This window comes from Marmota flaviventris, chromosome 4, assembly GCF_047511675.1.
Source record: "Marmota flaviventris isolate mMarFla1 chromosome 4, mMarFla1.hap1, whole genome shotgun sequence".
Lineage (NCBI taxonomy): Eukaryota > Metazoa > Chordata > Mammalia > Rodentia > Sciuridae > Marmota > Marmota flaviventris.
The window spans coordinates 56,341,318-56,360,944 of NC_092501.1; the positions used below are offsets into that span (position 1 = coordinate 56,341,318).

The 19,627-nt window shown below is 33.7% G+C and overlaps 1 protein-coding gene across 4 annotated transcripts in view; it reads left to right on the forward strand.

The window, feature by feature from the left end:
- Positions 1–19,627, forward strand: part of Ctnna3 (catenin alpha 3) — a 1,728,170-nt gene that overhangs the window by 1,044,206 nt on the left and 664,337 nt on the right. For all 4 annotated transcript variants that reach the window (XM_027931212.2, XM_027931213.2, XM_071611230.1 and 1 more), the window contains one exon: positions 16,488–16,580. In XM_027931212.2, coding sequence (XP_027787013.2) covers positions 16,488–16,580 — 93 coding nt within the window. The remainder of the gene's footprint in view (positions 1–16,487; positions 16,581–19,627) is intronic.

The following is a 19,627-nucleotide window of genomic DNA, read 5'->3' on the forward strand; positions in this document are numbered from 1 at the left end:
CTGATCAACATGTGAGCTGGTTCCCTCTGCCTCACTCTTCCACCGTGATGTTCTGCCTTACCTTGAGCCCTGGGGACTGAAGCCTACTATCTATGGACTAAGACCTCTGAAACCGTAAACCTTCAAATAAACTTTTCCTCCTCTACAGTGGTTTTGTTTGGGTCATTTAGTCACAATAGTGAAAAAAAAATGACTAAAACAAACATTGATATCTCTAAATAGCTTTATATACTAAAGCAAAGAAAGTAAAACAACTATGCAAAGTGAGCCTTGAACCAGACTATACAGAACCTTAGAGGAAGGGAGTATGATATGGGCATTAAGATGGTGATAGCAGAATCAAATTTGCATTTGGAAAAAAATGATGATAGCACTATTCTGAACATATAATAGAGGAAGCACAATTTCTGACTCCCCCCCCACCCCCGAAAAAATAGCTTCAACAGGACACAAGAGTAAATGTTTTTAAAAGGTTGATAGCTTACCTATGGTGAAGAATTAAAAAAGAGTGTATGGGGGCTGGGATTGTGGCTCAGTGGTATAGCGCTCACCTAGCAAGGGCAGGACCTGGGTTCAATCCTCAGCACCACATAAAAATAAAGGCATTGTGTTGTGTCCATCTACACCTAAAAAAATATTTTTAAAAAAAGAGTGTATGATTCAAGAAGTGATTAAGAGGTGATATTAAAAGATATGGATATATATGAGAATGAGAAAGTGTGCATTGTGTGGGAAATCTGTTAATCTCTGCTTTGAATCGCAAGGTGCATGAGGTTACCTTGACACATGCACAATCCTGTGTCTATGCTAATGTGACAATCATTTCAGCCAAAGACACTAACAATAATTAACATGGTTCTTGTGTGGCTGAATTGGTTCATATTTCCCAGGACTATCTCAGCATTTGTTATTTGATAACATCTCCTTGAAATCTCTCTCTTCCTGGTTTCCGTGACATCACAGTAGTATGTGTAACCTCTATTTCTGGCCACCTTTTCTAAGTCTCACTGCAGAATTATCCACTTCTACATGCCTAATATTATTGGTATCTTAGCCTTCTAAGAATATTTATTCCCTATATTGTAACAGCCAAATACTACGATTAGCTAGTTACTTCCTAAGTAATATCTCCTCTGTAGACCCTTGCTTGGTATTGGTAATATGTACTTATATATCTCAATGGCATCTCAAACTCAAACTATCTAGTCTAACTCTTGATGATACATGAACTCAAAGAACTTTCAGTATTCTTTCCACTGGTGATTTATCCGGTAACTTTCAAATTTTGCTACTTAGTAATGTGCCCAAGGGACATGGACCTCTCTTTTACTTCTTTATGCCTCTTCACAAACTTCTCTGAGCCTTCATTCCTGTCCAAGTTCAGAAAAAAGCCCAAATTTCTTTGAAAATACCAAGTTAAAAATATAGAACCTATTTTAGCTAGATTGTTTCTGCACCTTTATGCAGAGTTTTTACTGTATTCATTTGCATCTTTGCTACAGATTTGTCAAATCTTGGTATTTCCAAAGAACAAATAAAAACTGAAATCAGCTTAAGGAAACTGAGTTTAATAACCCCAAAACTTACTTCAATTGAGTGTTCTTCCTTCATAAACTTGACCAAAGATACTAACCTTATATTCATATTATGGATAATGAGAAACTTTTTAATGGAGAGAGACAGCACTCAAGGAACAAATCAAGTTGTATTCAAGACTTTAAAAGATACAATTCATTACATGTATTAGTTTCAACACAAAAGAAAATAATTTGTATTCATGATGATTCAGAAACAGATGGACAAAGATGAACTATTTATTTGCTTACATGACGACATACTTACTATTTTCAGGGTACTTTGCATGATGAAAATCTGAAAAAAAGATACACCTCTGTCTTTGTCCCTGAGTAACTCACCATCTGATGGACATAAGTGAGCTTCAGAAGAATGAGGATATGCTATAATTATGAGGGTAGGAAGAAGAAGTGTAAATTCTTATTCTTCAATATCTGAGAAGAGATAACTTGTGGAAGAGATTCTAGATCCAAGTCTGAAGCATAGATATGATTTTGGAAGAGAATATGAGTGAAGTTTTCACACAGGATGAACAGTTTATAAAAGGATAACCTAAAAATGATTATTTTCTTCAAGAATTAGATATTCCTTAGTACCTGATATGTAATCTGGCTTAATAGACATTTAAGAGTTAGACATTCAAAAGAAGTCATGTGCAAACCCATTTATCTATATGTTCACAAAGTGAAACAAATAACTCTTTCTTTGCATTTGCATTTGACAGTAGGACATTCAAGTTGCCTAAATCCAGTGGCAGACATTCAATTAGAAGATGCCTTCCAAACAAATGACTATTGTTCTGAATTACTACCTTTTAATTCTGATAAACATAACCACTTGAAATTAGTACACTTTTTTTGGTGTGTGTTAAGTATCTGGTTCACTGCTAACAATCAGGCTTCTCTATTTTTACACAAGAGATAATGAATTTAATATATGTGAGTAGGAAAAAGAGGTGGGTTAGAAGACACAAGGTAGTGCACATAACTCAAAATGGGAAGAAACCAGGATTACTCCAAAATTATATGCAGTAGGAAGTGATGAATATGCCCAGCTAAAGACTAGGGGAAGCCTAGGAATCTCTATTCACAGTCATACAAGAATTCATCCCACTGGACTGGAATACAAGGGAGCTGTTCTCCAAAAAGGAAATCAGAGTCTTATTACCAGAAGGAGAAATAGCTGGTAAATGGATAGCCAAAATTTCTTTATGCACTCAATTTTCTTTTTTCTTAGAAACTCTAAGGTTTAAACTTTTCTTTTTCTCAGATAGGATCTGAAGTCCTTATTTCTTGCCTCTAATTTGTGAACCCTTTACTATGACGTGTTATTCTCTCCCATAAATATTTGGGTCACAATTTTGTAGACTTTCATGCCATTGTGCAAAACTTCAGAATGGAGTATCTATTCAAACAAATAAAAATCAACCAAGATCTAAGTGTGTATTGTGTGCTATTTGTGTGTGTGGGTGTAGATGTAGGTATTTGTGTTATATATGTGTGTTTGGGGAGGGAAGATGGGGAGTTTATTGGGGGAGGGACTTAAAAAAAATCTGTACATCTCTTATACTTCCCAATCCTACCCATGTACACAGCTAATACATCAGGATATCTTGTTAGAATATTTTTAATGTCTATTTAATACTGATTCTATTTTCTTATCATCCCTTTATCCCACAAGTTGAGGACTATTGATATAGACTTCCTATGGGTCCCACTTTATTTCCATTGTTAAAGATATTTGATCTTCTGGATTCTATAGCCATTATAAGAAAGTTGTTGAAAGATAATTTCATCTCCTAATGAAGAAGAACTCCATAAGTTTGTAATTTTGCACTGCAATGGTAATAGGCTGCCCTGCAGAACAGTAAATTTCCTGTCCCTGAATGTGTTTACATAGGAGCTGTATGACCATCTGCCAGAGAGGACAATTCATAAAAATAACAGTGACTTTTCTCTTCCAATGAGAAGTAGGATACTTAGTGACATGATATTACTATTAACTATGTGAACTTTATATGAACAATGAATGGATAACAATAGAAATTTCATCACACATCAATCTGTTTCATGTTCTTGAAAAATCATATCACAAGTAAATATCTATTGAGGACTTCTTAATGACAGATTGAATGATGTGTGATAAGCAGCTGTCCAAATAGTATACACATTCTTAAAATGATTCCATTTCAGTTGTCTACAAGGACTGAGAGGACTGAGAGCTTCTAAGACTTCAGATAAAACGTGATACTGGAATGTTAACATATGGCATTCTCTGGTATTAAATACTTTGAAAATAGAACCTCTTTACCAGTCAGGAACAAAGTAACAATGAAAAGCAGGGTTAACCTATAGAATGGTGGATTTATTTAGGGGCACTGAGAAATTTTCTAATTTCTAAATATCTGTTTTATAAAGCTATCCCCTTTTCTATTACTGATATAATTCTGGGTCAGCTCTGGTCATCTCCCTGACCTTGAAGGAGTGTGAGGGACAGAAGCAATCTAGCTGGCAGGGTTCTACAAAATCAGGTTCCAAATCAAGATGCTTCTCACCCCAGGTTATGGCTTAGGCAGAAAAGAGTACCATGTTTTCTGATAAATGAAAGGGAAGACCCAAAGTCCAGCAAAGAATAAGCATGACAAGAGTTAAGTGGTGCATAACTTGAAAAGGAACCAGTGTGAGGAAAACAAACACCAGCGATATTGTTTAGGTTAGGAATTGTCAGGTCAGGCTTTGTTATCAGCAGTGGTTATTTTTTTGTTTGTTATTGTGTGTGTGTCCCATAGACCAAAGAGAATTAGGCAAGTGTAAAGGGCTAGAATGTTAAAAATGTTTTAGAGGGCAGAAGGTGAGAAGGGGAAAGACTCAAGAGAGGTGTGCAGATAGAAAACTTCATCCTTTCTTAGTAACATGGAACTGTGTTCCTGTCTCAAAACTTGTTGGTTTGTATTATTTGTAATTATATACAGTATTGGTAATTATTTGAATGATGCATTAGTTTGTTAAAATGAAAGAACATTTTTTTCATAGCCTTTTATTTTGAATGATTATGTGAAATTACCTGTATTTGGTCTCATTAACTGAGGATAACTTAGACTCTGCTTTTTTTAGACTTGGGTAAGGTTATAGCACAATCTCCAAATAAGGTCTGCAATTATTTCAATGCAGAAAGCTTTGTCAGTACTTCAATTCAGGGTTAAAGAGCACATATGTATACCTGGTTAACAATATTCTTATCGTTGGTTGGTGTGAGTATATCCCCCATTTGATGTTGTTTTTCTATGTATACACTAGAGGATTTAGAGAGTAGGATCAGAGGTCACATTTTGCTTGAGGCTCCAACATTCCACTTTTCTTTGAATTATATCTAACATGTTTTTATTTCCTGTATGGGTTTTTTATTAGAGCACTATAGCTACACATAATAGTGGGTTCATGCCAACAAAATCATGCATGCATAGAATTTGCTTTCAGTTTGTGATACCCCCTTTTCCCTCCCTTGTGTGTTCCCCTACTTGTTATCTTTCCTTTACTCAACTAGGCTTCCTTTTGCTTATTTATTTATTTTTGATTGGTTCTTTTTACTTATATACTAATGTGAAATTCCCTGTGGTATATTTATATGTGAACATAATATAAATTTTTAAGAATTCATTCTGCATTGCCTCTCCTTTCCCATCCCTCTACTCTGCTACTCCATCTCCTTCTATACTACTGAGCATCCCTATATCTTTATTATATCCCATTTTCCCTTACCCTTTCCTTTATTTCATTCTAGCTTCTGCATATCAGAGAAAACATTTGATCTTTGAATTTCTGAGTCTGACTTATTTCACTTAGTATGATATTCTCCATTTCCATCCAGTTACTAGCAAATGCCATAATTTCATTATTCATTTTGGTTCAGTAGAACTCCACTGTGTATAAATACCACAGTTTCTTAATCCACTCATCTATATGGACATCTGGGTTAATTCTATAATTTATTTATTGTAAATTGTGCTTCTATAAGTATTGACAAGGCTGTATTAGTATAGTATGCTCATTTGGTTCTTTTGGGAAAATATCAAGGAATGGGATTGTTGGGTCATATGGTATTTCCATTCCAAGTTTTGTGTGGAGTCTCCATACTGATTTCTAGAGTCTAGTCTGCAGTCCCACCAACAATGTACAGGTGTTTCTTTTTCCCTACACCTTCCCCAGTAAATGCATTTACTATTACTACAGCATTTACTATTGTTTGTATTTTTGATGATTTCCATTCTAATCGGACTGAGATAAAATTTTAGTGTAGTTTTAATTTACATTTCCTTGATTGCTAGAGATGTTGAGCATTTTTTTTTTCACATATTTGTTGGCCATTTCTTCTTTTGAGAAATTTCTGTTTCTTTTTCTCATTTCTTTATTGGGTTATTTGTTTTTTGGTTTTAAGTTCTTTATATATTCTGGATATTAATTCCCATGGGAGGAGTTTCTGGCCAAGATTTCTCCCATTCTGTAGGCTCTCTTTATGCTCTGAATTGTTTCTTTTGCTGTGCAGAAGTTTTTTTCATTTAATGGCATCCCACTTTTTAATTCTTAGTTTTATTTTCTCCCCTTGGGGGTCTTGTTTAGGAATTTTGTGACAGCACTAGTATGATGGATATTTACCCTATGTTTTCTTCTAGTAGTTGCAAGGTTTATGATCTAGTTCCTAAATCTTTGAACCATTTTGATTTTGAATTGTGTGCAGGATGAAAAATAGAGATATAATTCCAGTCTTCTACGTACAGCTTTCCAGTTTTCCTAGCACCATCTATTATAAAGGCTGTATTTTCTCCAAACTATGTTTTTGGCACCTTTGTTAAGTATGGCTGTAAATATGTGGGTTTAATCTCTGTATCTTCTGTCCCTTTGATCTTCATGTCTACTCTGATGCCAATGCCATGCTGTTTTTGTTACTACAGCTCTGTAGTATAATTTGAGATTTAGTATTGTGCTGCCTCCTAAATAAGTCTTGCTCATAGTTTTGGCTATTCTGGATCTGTTATTCTTCCAAATAAATTTAAGGATTTCCCCCCTAATTCTGTGAATAATAATGTCATAGGAATTTTGATAGGGATTGTATGGAATCTATATATTGCTTTTGTTACTATGGCCATCTTGACAATCTTAATTATGCCTATCCAAAAACATGGAAGGTCTTTCCATTATCGAAGGTCTTCTGCAATTTCTTTCTACAGTATTCTATAATTTTTCATTGTAGAGTTCTTTTATCTCCTTGGTTAGATTAATTTCAAGTAATTTTTTTGAAGTTATTATGAATAGGATGGTTTTCCCAACTTCTTCCTTGGCTTAATCCCTATTGTAATACAAGAATGCTATTGATTTATGGGTGTAGATCTTGTATCCTGCTACATAGCCAACACCATTTAAAATTGCTAGAAGTCTTCTGGTGTAGTTTTTTTTTGGGGGAGGGGGTGTTACAGTAGGAGTCTTCTAGATATAGGATCATGTCATCAACAAACAGAGATAGTTTGACTTCTTCTTTTCCTTTTGTATCCCTTTAATTTCCTACTCTTGACTGATTGCTTTTACTAATGTTTTGGGGACTATATTGAATAGCAGTGGTGAAAATGGACATTCTTGTCTTATTTCTGATTTTAGAAGCAATGTTTTTCATTTTTCTACTTTCAGTATGATAGTGACATTGGGTTTGTCATAGATAGCCTTTATGATATTGAGGTAATTTCTTAAATTCCTAGATTCTCCAGAATATTTAATATGAATATATGTTGAATTTTATTAAAGAATTTCTCTGCATCTATTGAGATTATTGTGTGATTCTTGACTTTAATTATGTTTAAGTGGTCAATTGCATTTATTGATTTGCATGTTGAAACAACCTTGCATCCCTGAAGTGAAATCCATTTGATCATGATGCCTTATTTTCTTGATATGTTTTTAAATGTGCTAATATTTTGTTAAGAATTTTTGCATCTATGTTCATCAAGGATATTGTTCTGTAGGTTTCTTTCCTTGATGTATCTTTGTCGGGTTTTGGTACTAGGGTTATACTGTCTTCATAGAATGTATTTGGGAGTGTTATTTCCTTTTTTAATTTCATAGAATAATTTGAAAAAGACTAATCTTTCTTCTTTATATATCTAGTAGAACTCTGCTGAGAATTCATCTAGATCTGGACATTTCTTTTCTGGAAGTCTTTTAATTGCTGTTTCAATTTCATTACTTGATATTGGTTTGTTTAGGTTTTCTATCTTCCTGATTTAATTTTGGCATATTTGCTGTGTCCAGAAATTTGTCAATGTCTTCTAGATTTTCAAGTTTATTGGAGTATAAATTTTCAAAATAGTTTCTGATGATCCTTTGGATTTCAGAAGGATCTGTGGTGATATTTCCTTTTTCATCGCTATTGACTAATTTGGGTCTTCTCTCTATTTTGTTTAGTTTCGGTAAGGGTTTACCAATCTTATTTGTCTTTTTGAAAAATCAGCACTTCACTGCATTGATCCTATGTATTATTCCTCATTTTCAATTTTATTAATTTTTGTTCTGATATTGTTTCCTGTCTTTTGCTGCCTTTGGAATTAGTTTGTACTTTTATCTAAGGCCTTAAAGTGGAGTATAAGCTTATTTATATGGGATCTAATTTTTTAATGTATCAAAGAACTATTTTCATACCATCCCAAAGATATTGATATGTTGTATCTCTGTTCTTGTTTGTTTCTAAGAATTTCTTGATTTCTACTTTTAATTATTCTTTGATCCATTATTCATTTAAAGAATAACACATTCTGAATAACACATTCTAAATAACACATTTAAAAGAATGAAACACATTCAATCTTATGTGTTTATGTAGTTTCTATTATTGTTTTTGCTGTTCATCTTTAGTTTTATTCCATTATTATCCAATAGGATGCATGGGATTATATATATATATATATATATACACATACACACACACACACATACATACACACACACACTTTGACTTTGTGATCTAGAGTATGGTCTACTTTACAAACAGTTCATTGAGCTGCTGAGAAGAAGATAAATTCAGCTATTTGGGGATAAAATATTCTGTAGATGTCTGTTATATAATTTTGATTTATTGTTTTATTTTAGTTGGAAATATCTTTATTGATTTTATGTTTTGATGACCTGTCTATTAATGGTAAGCATATGTTGAAATCACCCAATGTTATCATATCGGGATCTGAGATTTAATATCAAGACATATTTTTTCAAATATAATGTAATTGGGTGTGCTGACATTTGGGGTATAAATGTTTACTACTGTTATGTCTTCTTCTTAGATTATTCCCTTTATCAGGCTATCTCTTCTGATTAATTTTTGCTTGATATCTACCTTATACTATGTGAGAACAGCTACTTCTTCTTGTTTTCAAACTCCATTGGGTCCAATATTTTTTCCATCCTTTTATATTTAGCCTGTGAATGTCTTTTTCTAAGAGATGAGTCTGTTGTAAACAGCATATAGTTGAATCTTGTTTTTTTTTTTCATTCTGTTAATCTATATCTTTTATTTGGGGAGTTGAGATCATTAACATTCATGTTCATATGAATATATGTTTGTGGTTTCCTGTCATTTTGATTTTTTTTTGCTATATTTAATACTGTCTTGATTCTTGTTTAGTAAATTACCCTTCTATTCGTCTTCTCTATTTGGGAGTTTTAGGATTTGTTTTGGGTTTCTCTGTGTGCAGTTTATCTTTGAATATTCTTTGTGGTGCTGGCTTGGTAGTCATGAATCATTTTAGTTTATTATTGTTATAGAACATTTTTTATTTCCCCCTCAAATTTGAAACTGAGCTTTGCTGGGTATAGCAGACTTGACTGGCAGTTGTTTTCATTTAGTGTTTATAATATCTCATTCCAAGCTCTCCTTTATATTAGGGTCTGAACTGAGAAATCAGACATGAGCCCTATTGGTTTGCCTCTAAATGTGACCTGGTGTTTCTCTCTTGCAACTTTTAATATTTTTTTCTTATTTCATATGTTAGACATTTTCATTATTGTCATGATGAGCAAAAGATGCAACCTATGCAGTTGAAGGGGAGAAATACACTGTCCATGCACTTCTGCCTTTGTCAGTGCTTTATTCACTCAAATCACTGAATACAATTTCACTCTATAGGTTCTTAATCAAGAAAAAGATAATCCTTAATTCTAGGCACTGCAATAGACATAATAAATTCACAGCAAACAATTCTAGATTAATTATAAGCACTGCAAACACAATTAATCATGACAGGTCCATGACAGACATTCCCTCTGCATACTAAACTCAAGGGTCAGATCAAAAGTCTCAAGCCTTAATCTTTAATTACAGCAGATGCACACTCACTCAGACTGTCATGATCAGATCAGAAACCAAGGCAGGCTTCTTCTGGGGTGGAGCTGATGGCTGGTTAAGGAGAGGGTCATAGGGAGAAGTTGCGGCTCTCACCAGGGTCAAGATGTGGCTGTAGAGTTTGAGAGCAGTGAGGAAGATGCAGAGGATCAGGCAAAGGATGAGAAGAATTGGGATGTCAGTCCAGACCCTTATCAGGCTCTCCAGCATGAGGGCATCAGTGTCAGCTGGCTGAATGTCTTTTCATTTGCTCCATCATTGATACTAAATTTTGGGACTTCTGACCACCCTTTCACTCCCTATCAGCTGCCACTAAGTTTCTCCATAATGTCATTTGCCCTGGGGCTAAAGCATCTGGTCTGGTGGTCCCCATCCTGATTTTCTTGCCTTTCCCCCTTATGGGGCAAGGACAACATGCCAGAGACTTCACTCTGAGTTTGTCAGGGTGGGGATAAGTGACTTGTTTATGCCTGAGGTCCATACTGGAGGGCTTCGTTAGGCATGCCTGGTGAGACTTCAGGTTTCAAACTGAAGTTTTAAAAAGGAATTGCTTAGACTGAGGCCTAAGGTCATCCTTACAATTATGATGTTTCTTGTGGAACTTTTCATTTGACTAGGTCTATTTGGGGTCCTGCCTGTCTTCTCTATGTGTATATCTATTTCATTTCTGATATGGAAAAAGTTTTCTCTAATGATCTCATTGAAATGTTCTTAACACTGTTGGCTTGTATCTCCATCTTATATTGTCCCAGCAATTCTCAGGTTTGGTCTCTTATTGTTGTCCCAGAGTTCTTGTAGATTCTGATCATGTGCTGTCACTTTTTTACCTCTTATTGCAGTCTGTGTACGCAAGTTCGTATGCTCTGTCTTCATGGCCTGAAGTTCTTCCTTCAAGAACTGAATTTCTAATTTCTATGCTATTTAAACTGTTAATGATACTTTTAAGTGAATTTTACATTTGATTATTTTTTTCCATATTTCCATTTCTTTATGGAAGTGTTCTTTCATCTCCTGTATTTGCTCCTTAATTCATTCCTTAGATCTTCTTTTAGTCTATTGAACATTTTAGTAATTATTTTTTTTTATAATCTTTCTCTGGGAGTTCAACCTCTTCAGTATCAGTGGATACTTTACTCAGGGATTTTGAATCTTGGAGAGAGATTTGTTTCCCTGTTTCCTCATGTTTTTAGAAGTCTTAAACTTGAACATAAATTGAGATGGATCCCACATCCTCTTTATTTGTTTTCCTTACATGTGTCCTTTTGTGTGTAATTATCTTACTTATTCTGGGATTTCTGCTTTTGATATATAAGTAAATTTCAAGGGGTGGGAGCTGAGGTTTCTTTTGGGGTCCTGGTTGCTTTTTTTTTTTTTTTTTGGTCTTCTCATAACTTTGTGTTGGAATAATGTTAAGGCTCAGGTGGGACTAGATGATGTATGGGGTAAAATTTGACTACTGCTTGTTTCAGATATGAGTATATCATGGCAGCAGAATCTCTATTCTATGATCTTAAAGTGTTCTAATCTCTTTTTAGCTCATCTTTAGAGAGGGTGACTAGGAATAGCACTAATTTCAGTGACATATGTACAGCCTTAAATGTTTGATGTCTCCTTCGACATCTATAATACTGATTGCCACCTACATAGGAATGGCAGGGTCAGCATTTAACATTAGTACCAACAATAAAAAGATATGAACTATATCTTACATGATATGAAAACTATCAATGTCAGATATAGTTCATATCTTTTTATTGTGTCTACTATGTTGGCCACTGTACTAATAATCACAATAACATGAATGGGGTAGAAATTACATTAAATATATAATTTCTATTAAAGTGAAATTACAGTTTCTTAAAAATAGGATGGGAAAAAAGAAAAAGTTTGAAGTGTTTGAAAAAGTGATTATAGGAGAGACAGGAGATAGGTAGCAGATATCAGTTTTAAAGAAAGAGGAATAAAAAATTAACAGAAAGTAATAAAAAACATAATAGGAGGGAACAGGATATTTTGGCTCTTATTGGGGAAGAGAGTAAGGAAGGGGAGATAGGAGGGCCCAGAACCTAGGTATGCATGAACCAGCAAATGTAAGATCAAAACAACTTGAATCCTCATATAATTATGTCCCACTGGATTCTAATTTAGCCAAAATAATAAACATGTGGAAAGAGCTGTTAATGTGTAAATAAAGTTACATGCATATAACAAATCTATACAAATCTATCAAAAAATATCCACACAGTGAAAGCATATACAACCACACATACACACTAGGTCATGCATAATGAAAAAAAATGAAGAATAATAAAATAATATTATTTTAACATATTGAATAAAAATTTTAAAATTTAATCAGAGAAAAAAATGGGAATTTGGAGAAAAAATAATTTAAAGAAGAAAGGAAAAGAAGAAAAAAATGAATCTTAATGAGAGATACAGGACTTGTTCAACTGCTGTGGTCAAATCTGTTGTCAGAGATAGAATTTCATACTTTATTTTTGACTCTGTATTTTTTGACCATTACTGCTGTGTTTCTCACCTAGCTACCAGCCAGGTATAGTAGCTCTTAGCTTCCAGTCTTCCAGTATTCGATGGAATTAGGGGAGTGCTGACAAATTATGTAATTCTATAGTCAGGGTAATGCAGAGTTCTAGATTGGAGTTTCCAGTTTTGGGGATTTGGGTTTTGGTGAATGTTAGAACTCTGTTGATGGGATTTTGAAATTTTTACTACACCCCCTATTGGCATGGAGTTGCAATCTCTTCTGGATTTAAAATCCATTTTTAGGACATAGAGACAAATCCTGCACCAGTTTCACCTTCAGTACTATGGACATAAATAACTGGTATCCACCTGTTGCACCAATGCATTTGTGTGGTCACAGTGAGCATCCTGCAATAATTCTTATGGGCTGCTGACAATTACGTGAGTTTTTTTTTCCCTTGGGATACAGAGGCTGAATAATCCAGGTAAAATTTTCTTTGTGGCTGTTTCAATCTCTCTGGTTCAAGTACTCTCTGGGAAGCTTTTCATTGGCTGTTAAGAACTTCCTTTATGAGTTCCCAAACCCTGTCTCTGTTCACAGCTACCCAAACTGGACAGAAACAGCTTTTAGTGCCTGGGAACATTTTCCTCACCTGCCAATCTGTTTCATGCCTGTCCCGAGGGCTTTCTACGCTATCCCCATGGAGAACATTCTAAGAGGACTACCCTCAAAGTGCTTTCCATGCCACACCACCAAAGGGCATTCTGTGTTGCCACCAGAGAATGCTTTTGTCCCTGGGGACTACTTTAGATTTGTTTTTCACTGAGATGCTTTCTCTGCCAGCTCCCTGTCTGTAAAATAGCCCTCCTCTGTAAATTACAGGCTTCCCCAAATCAATTTTTATTTATTTTAATTTTTTAAAAATCTTCTAGGCACCTATCTCAGTTGTCTGCACTCCCTGCTCTGCTCTGCTGCTGCTGGTGGTGGCCAGAGCTGGCATCTCTAAGATATGATATCTTATGTCCAAGTTACCAAACTTCTGTAGCTGTATGGTTTTGTTTGTTTGTTTGTTTGTTTTTGCCACTCAGTATTAAGTTTCAGGGAGATTCCTTAGTTACTTACCTCACTGAGGAGCAGTCTTCCTGCATTATAAGCCTGGTGCTGAGTTACTGCTGATACATGCTTCCTTTCTTTAATCTGTCATCTCCTCCTCCCTGTATGGGTTTTGAAAGAATTTGAATTTGTGGCTCTTGAATTAGATGTTTTGTTAAATTTATTTAGGTTCCTAAGGCTTTAATTCTTCAAAACCTTTGAGAGTGTGAAGATTCTTTTCCTGCTATTAGTTGAGAAGTAAATGGGATGAACAGAAGTTCATTGTATGGTCAGGGCTGCCAGGTATCAGACCTTCTTCACACAGTTTTATATAACTCTCAAAATGTCCCAGTGGGGTAAATAGTACCACATATAATTTATAGATAATAAAGCAGCATAAGAGAGGTTAGCATCCTTCTCACCAACAGGAGCTTATTGATTGGGGGAATCAGATTCAAACCCATATCTGTTAGTCTCCAAAACTTCCCTACCTCCTAGTTTTCCTTAGTGGGAAGAAGATTATTATGAGATTCTGTTTATATAATGAAGTTTTATCCAGATTTCTGAAACATAGTCATAGGTAGATAAATAAAGTGTGTCATATGTCAAAATATTACAAATAATTTATTAAATATTTTATTTACATGCTATTTTCTTTGACAAGTAGGGAGTTACCTTCATAATGTGCTTGGAAATATACTTGGTTGTCTGAAAACTCACACAAAATTTAGGAAAAATTATTATAGAAGAAATTTGGCTTTCATTCTTTCACTGATCTGACTTTGAAAAATGTTGCAAATCAGTCACATTGGAAATATAATTTTTTTTCTGACATTTAACTTTTATGCCTTGTCATGCACACTATATTTTAAATGAAACCTTGTTGTGCAAAATTTCACTAAAATTGCACATGCCTTGAAATAGTACTTGATTGCCTAAATGAGCTGACATTGGATAGCTCTGGTAAGGGAGAAGTTCAGATACACACAAGCACTGCATAAATGAAGACAGAAATAATAATAACATGATAATTAATTGAATAGTAAATTTTGGGTAGAAAACAAAATTTTAGTTGTATTTTCATTTGAAAATATTATAAAAATAAATAATTCTTCTTATATAAATGCAAACTGTATTTAGAAAAATTTCCATGTTATATTAGTCATTTAATTGTCTTGCAGTAAACATTATGGCCATCAAGTATCTGGAACAAGAAAGCCTACTTTAAAAAAGGAAAGAAGAGGAAGATAATACATTTTAAAAAAGTAAAAGAATGTCAACTTGGGGATAGTTATCTATAATTTTAAGCTCTGGATTAAGAGGTACTCAGTTAATTTGAATTGAATGAGTATAAATATGTATGTATAAACACACATGGCACATGCACACATATGCACACACAAGCATATATATGCATGTATATGTACATAAACATACGCATGCATATATATAATATGCACATATGCTTTAAACAAACAGTGCTCTATTTACAGATAGGTATTTTCTGCAAGTGAGGTGCAAACAAATGTAATACATACTGAAGCAATTAGAGTGCTAAGTTTCATATCACTGAACGAGGTTGGGGGGTAGGGTAGAGAGGCACAGGAACTGTTGCCCTTTTCAGATAATTCACGAATGTGCTAATTATGTGTCAGATATGAAAGTTGAGGCATTATGACCTTCAAGCCAACAAAAGACCTTTTCAAGTTATCCATTTTCTTGTACTTTAGTAAAGTGAACAATGCCCTTCCACAGTTAAATAATGTATGCTTGTTATTTTATTATATGTAAATTCAAACCAAGGGGTTATTTCACTACTGACATATTAAAAGCAATGGTATAAAAAAAAAAGCAAAGACTGTAAATCCATTTAAATGATAATATTGTGGTACTCTTAAAATAGTGATCTCAATCTATGTTTGTTTTTCATTTGCATTGTGTGAAACTGATATGAAGGTTTCTTTACAACTGAATGTATTTTGAAATTTGAACAGTAAAAACTGTAATGTATTAAAGTATATAATAATAAATGGACTCAATGGAAAGGTAGAAAAATTATTCTTTGGAAAACTATCCCCCTGCAGTGATGAAGATAATGGCATATTTTATACATCAGAGAAAACATTGCCTCTATAACCCTCAGTGTGGTAGCAGGAGGAGTGTAGGACAAGAGTGGAGTTCAATCGAAGGGGAAAGGATCCCACACTCTCTCCATGGCTCTTCTATGGCCTAATGGAAGTATTTGTAAATATTGCATTTAGGTGATGGACATAATGGCAATTATTTAAAATAACAACCATTTCACTGGAAGAGTGTGTAAATTTCAGAAGCAATAAAATAAAATAAACTTGGGTGTTGCTAATGCTTGAATCAAATTGACTGCTATAATGTTAAACAGTGCCCATTACATTATAGTAGAAAATAAAGAACAGAAAAAAGTATTTAATTGTCTTGTATTTGTCCAGCTTGGGAGTATATTTTATGCTGAATAAAACATGAATAAGATACAGTCATGCTTAATGCAACTTAAGTATGCATAATAGACCTCTGGGAAATAATAAACCAATTACAAACTTAAAATAAACCACAATCATATGAGATTCCAAGAACCTATTAGCATTCAATCCATAAACTCTTTTTTTTTTCAGTTCCATCAGAGCTTCTTATTATGGGTTAGATGTTAATGTCAAGAACCATGTAGAGTTTACTGATTTATTCATCAGCATTTCATTTTTGTTTTACATAATTGTCTAGGACCCTTTGTTGTTATTTGTTTTATTGGTTTCTCTGATTTTTTTTTCATAAAACAGATAACAGTGACGTTTATGATAGGGCTGTTTGTCAGTATATTTTCAGTGAATACCTGCATACTCCTACTTGTCCAGGATAACAAGTGTTTCTGCATTTCCTTGATGATCTAAAATAATTTCCATTCTTTTGAATTATGTTCCAGGTTGCAAATCTTGCTTGTTCCATGTCGACAAATGAAGATGGAATTAAAATTGTCAGAATTGCAGCCAATCACCTAGAAACTTTGTGCCCGCAGGTATGATTACTAAGTCTCTTTCCTATAAAAATTAGATATAACTTTTCATATTTTTAGACATATTAAACTACATTAGATACTTATTTTAAACATGGAAGACAGAATTGTCCTAACATCATAGTTTATTTTTTACTAAGGAACGATTTCTTACAGCTCTTTTAGATTATTCTGAGACATTTGCTGTTAGTCTAAGTTAAACATCTTCCAGTAGTCTGAAAATGTGTTAGGAACCATTGAAAATAGACATATTAAATCCTGATAATTGAACAGTTCTATGAATTGGCCTATCTTGCTAAATTCCTTTTATCTCTAGGGAAAGGGAACAGCATATATTACAAATCTTATAACATTCTAAAACCAAAGGATGTTATCTAGTTAAAACCTCTTATAGATGAACAAATGGAGACTAAATATTATGCAAGCATTTATTATAAACCAGTAGTTGTTTTAGGGGGCAAAAGAGAATACTGACAAAACTTCAATAAAGGTATAGAAAACCTCTACCCAAGATTTTTACTATTTGAAATTATGTAATCTACTTATTCAGATAAGTTGGTTTTTTTTAGAATACTTTATATTATTTTCTAGCTAGTAAGAAATGTTTTCTTGTCAGTAATTAAGGAGTTTCTTAAAATCTGAAGAAAAATATATTTTTAGGGAATTATTTCCACTAGCCTTGATGCCATGAATCAGAATGCACAAAGGGCAATCGTAAACACATTTGTCTTAAAAGAGGCATAAAATAATATGGATACTTAATTCTTAATAGAGATGACAAATGTTGTAAGAATGTGAAATATAACAGTGATTAGGGATGTCAAATCTCCAGACATATGCTGAGATTCTCATTCTAATAAAAGTAGAGCATGTATTAAATTATTGATTTGTCTTTCTGACAATTTCATTTCTAAGGAGTATTGAGGTTAACAGTGAGAGAAACTGCTTCTTTGGACTTAATGTTGATTAAAAAGCAAGAACTGGTCTGCAACTGAGATTTCCCAACTAATATGAGTTTTATATGAGACTTCATAGGGAACAGACTACTGCAACAGGGTCCCTAAAGTAGTAAAATCAACTATGCTCCCATCAACAGTCTATAAGTATTCTCATCTCTCCATATCATGGTTAATGCTTGATGCTTTTTAAAATGTCTTTTCAATTGGAAGATTATGATTATATCTTATTAGTTTTAATTTGTAATTTTCTGATAATTATCCAGCACTTTCTTTTCAAATGTATATTGACTATCTGGCTATAACTGTGGTTGCACCTATCTTTTACCAATTTTTAGGTGGGCTACTGTTTATTTATGACTAATATATTTAAATTTGTTTAAAAATTCTATTACATATGACTTTTCTTTTAAGTTTCATAATAATAATTTAAGTAGAATTTTAAGAACTTTAATACAATATATGACCATCTTTAAGTCCTTTAATAAATATTGAGCACCCACTCTGTTCTACAGTTTGTGGTTTGCATGTTAAGATAATTTGCCAATAAAAATGTCATATCTTTTTACAAGATAGAAGTATTGTTATTTAACAGTTACTTTTTAATTTTCTTTTTAAAGCAAAGCAAATTTATTGCTCACAGATAGGCAACCAGAGACAATAAATGTCATAGAATTCATGGTGAGCTAGTCCCCTGAGGGTCAGGAAAACTACCCAAGGCTGATGGACTATATCAGCCCCACTTTGCAGGGCAGCTGAAGGACCCTGAAAGCGCCCTGCTCTGAGTTTACAGCTAGGAGCAACTTGACATAACAGGCTACAGTTTAATAGTTACTTTTTCTTTGTCAATATCATTATTACAATTAATATTGTTATTATTTTGTGTGGTACTGGAGATGGAACCCAGGATAACCTACCACTAAGCTACATCCCCAATCTTTTTTATTTATTTTTTTTTAAGACAGGGTCTCACTAAGTTTCTGAGGCTGGCCTCAAACTTGGCAATCATCTTGCCTCATCCAGCCCCAGTAGATGAGATTACAGTTGTTCACCACCACACAGGGCACACAAATTTATTTTTGTGTGCAACATGATATGGATTACATTTTTTTAAAGTGCTATTAAGTGAGCCAATGTTATGTATTAAATAGCTGAGCTTTTCTGGGAAATGTGAAATACACACACACACACAAACACACATGCACACTTATATGATTGCCATGTGTATATTTTATACTATTGTTCCACATGTAAATATAAGTTGACTAGCAAATTAATACACAATATTGATAAATCAAACACCCTGTTTCAATGTATACTAGACTTTCCTTCATGCTCCCTTGGTCTATTAACTTATCATTGCAATAGTATCAAAATATCCTAAGTATGATTTTATATTAAATTTTGATTTCTTCTAAGTGTTATTCTCTACTTTTTATATTTTCATATAATTTTCAGAGTCAACTTATTGTCAGGAAAAGCATTATCATTTTGAATTAAAATGTTAAATGTATTTTAGAGAATCATGACTAAGATGTTGAATCTCCCCATCAATAAATAGGCTATATGTACCTCCATAATTATACTATTTATGTCCCTTAGGGAGCCTTCAGTTTATTATTTCAAAAATTCCTGCCATGGTAGCACACACCTATAATCCCAGCAGCTCTGGAGGCTGAGGCAGGAGGATCACAAGTTCAAAGCCAGCCTCAGAAATAGCAAAGCACTAAGCAACTCAGTAAGACCCTGTCTCTAAATAAAATACAAAATAGGGCTGGGGATGTGGCTCAGTGGTTGAATGCCCTTGAGTTCAATCCCTGGTACATAAATAAATAAATAAATAAATATTTTTAAAATTTCATGGTTTTAAAAATCTACTTACTAATAATTTTCAAAATTTTCTCAATTGATCCAAACTTTAAAGACCAGACTCACATACCTAGTTTTGTTTTTGGAATATCCCCTCTGGTATCTAGAAGACATCTAATATTGTCAAATTGCCAAAGGGTAACTACTAATTCTTAGATTCCCCCCTCTCACTCTACTTCTTCAACTTTCCCAGTTTTTTGTTGGTGTCATAGCAATTTATTTGTT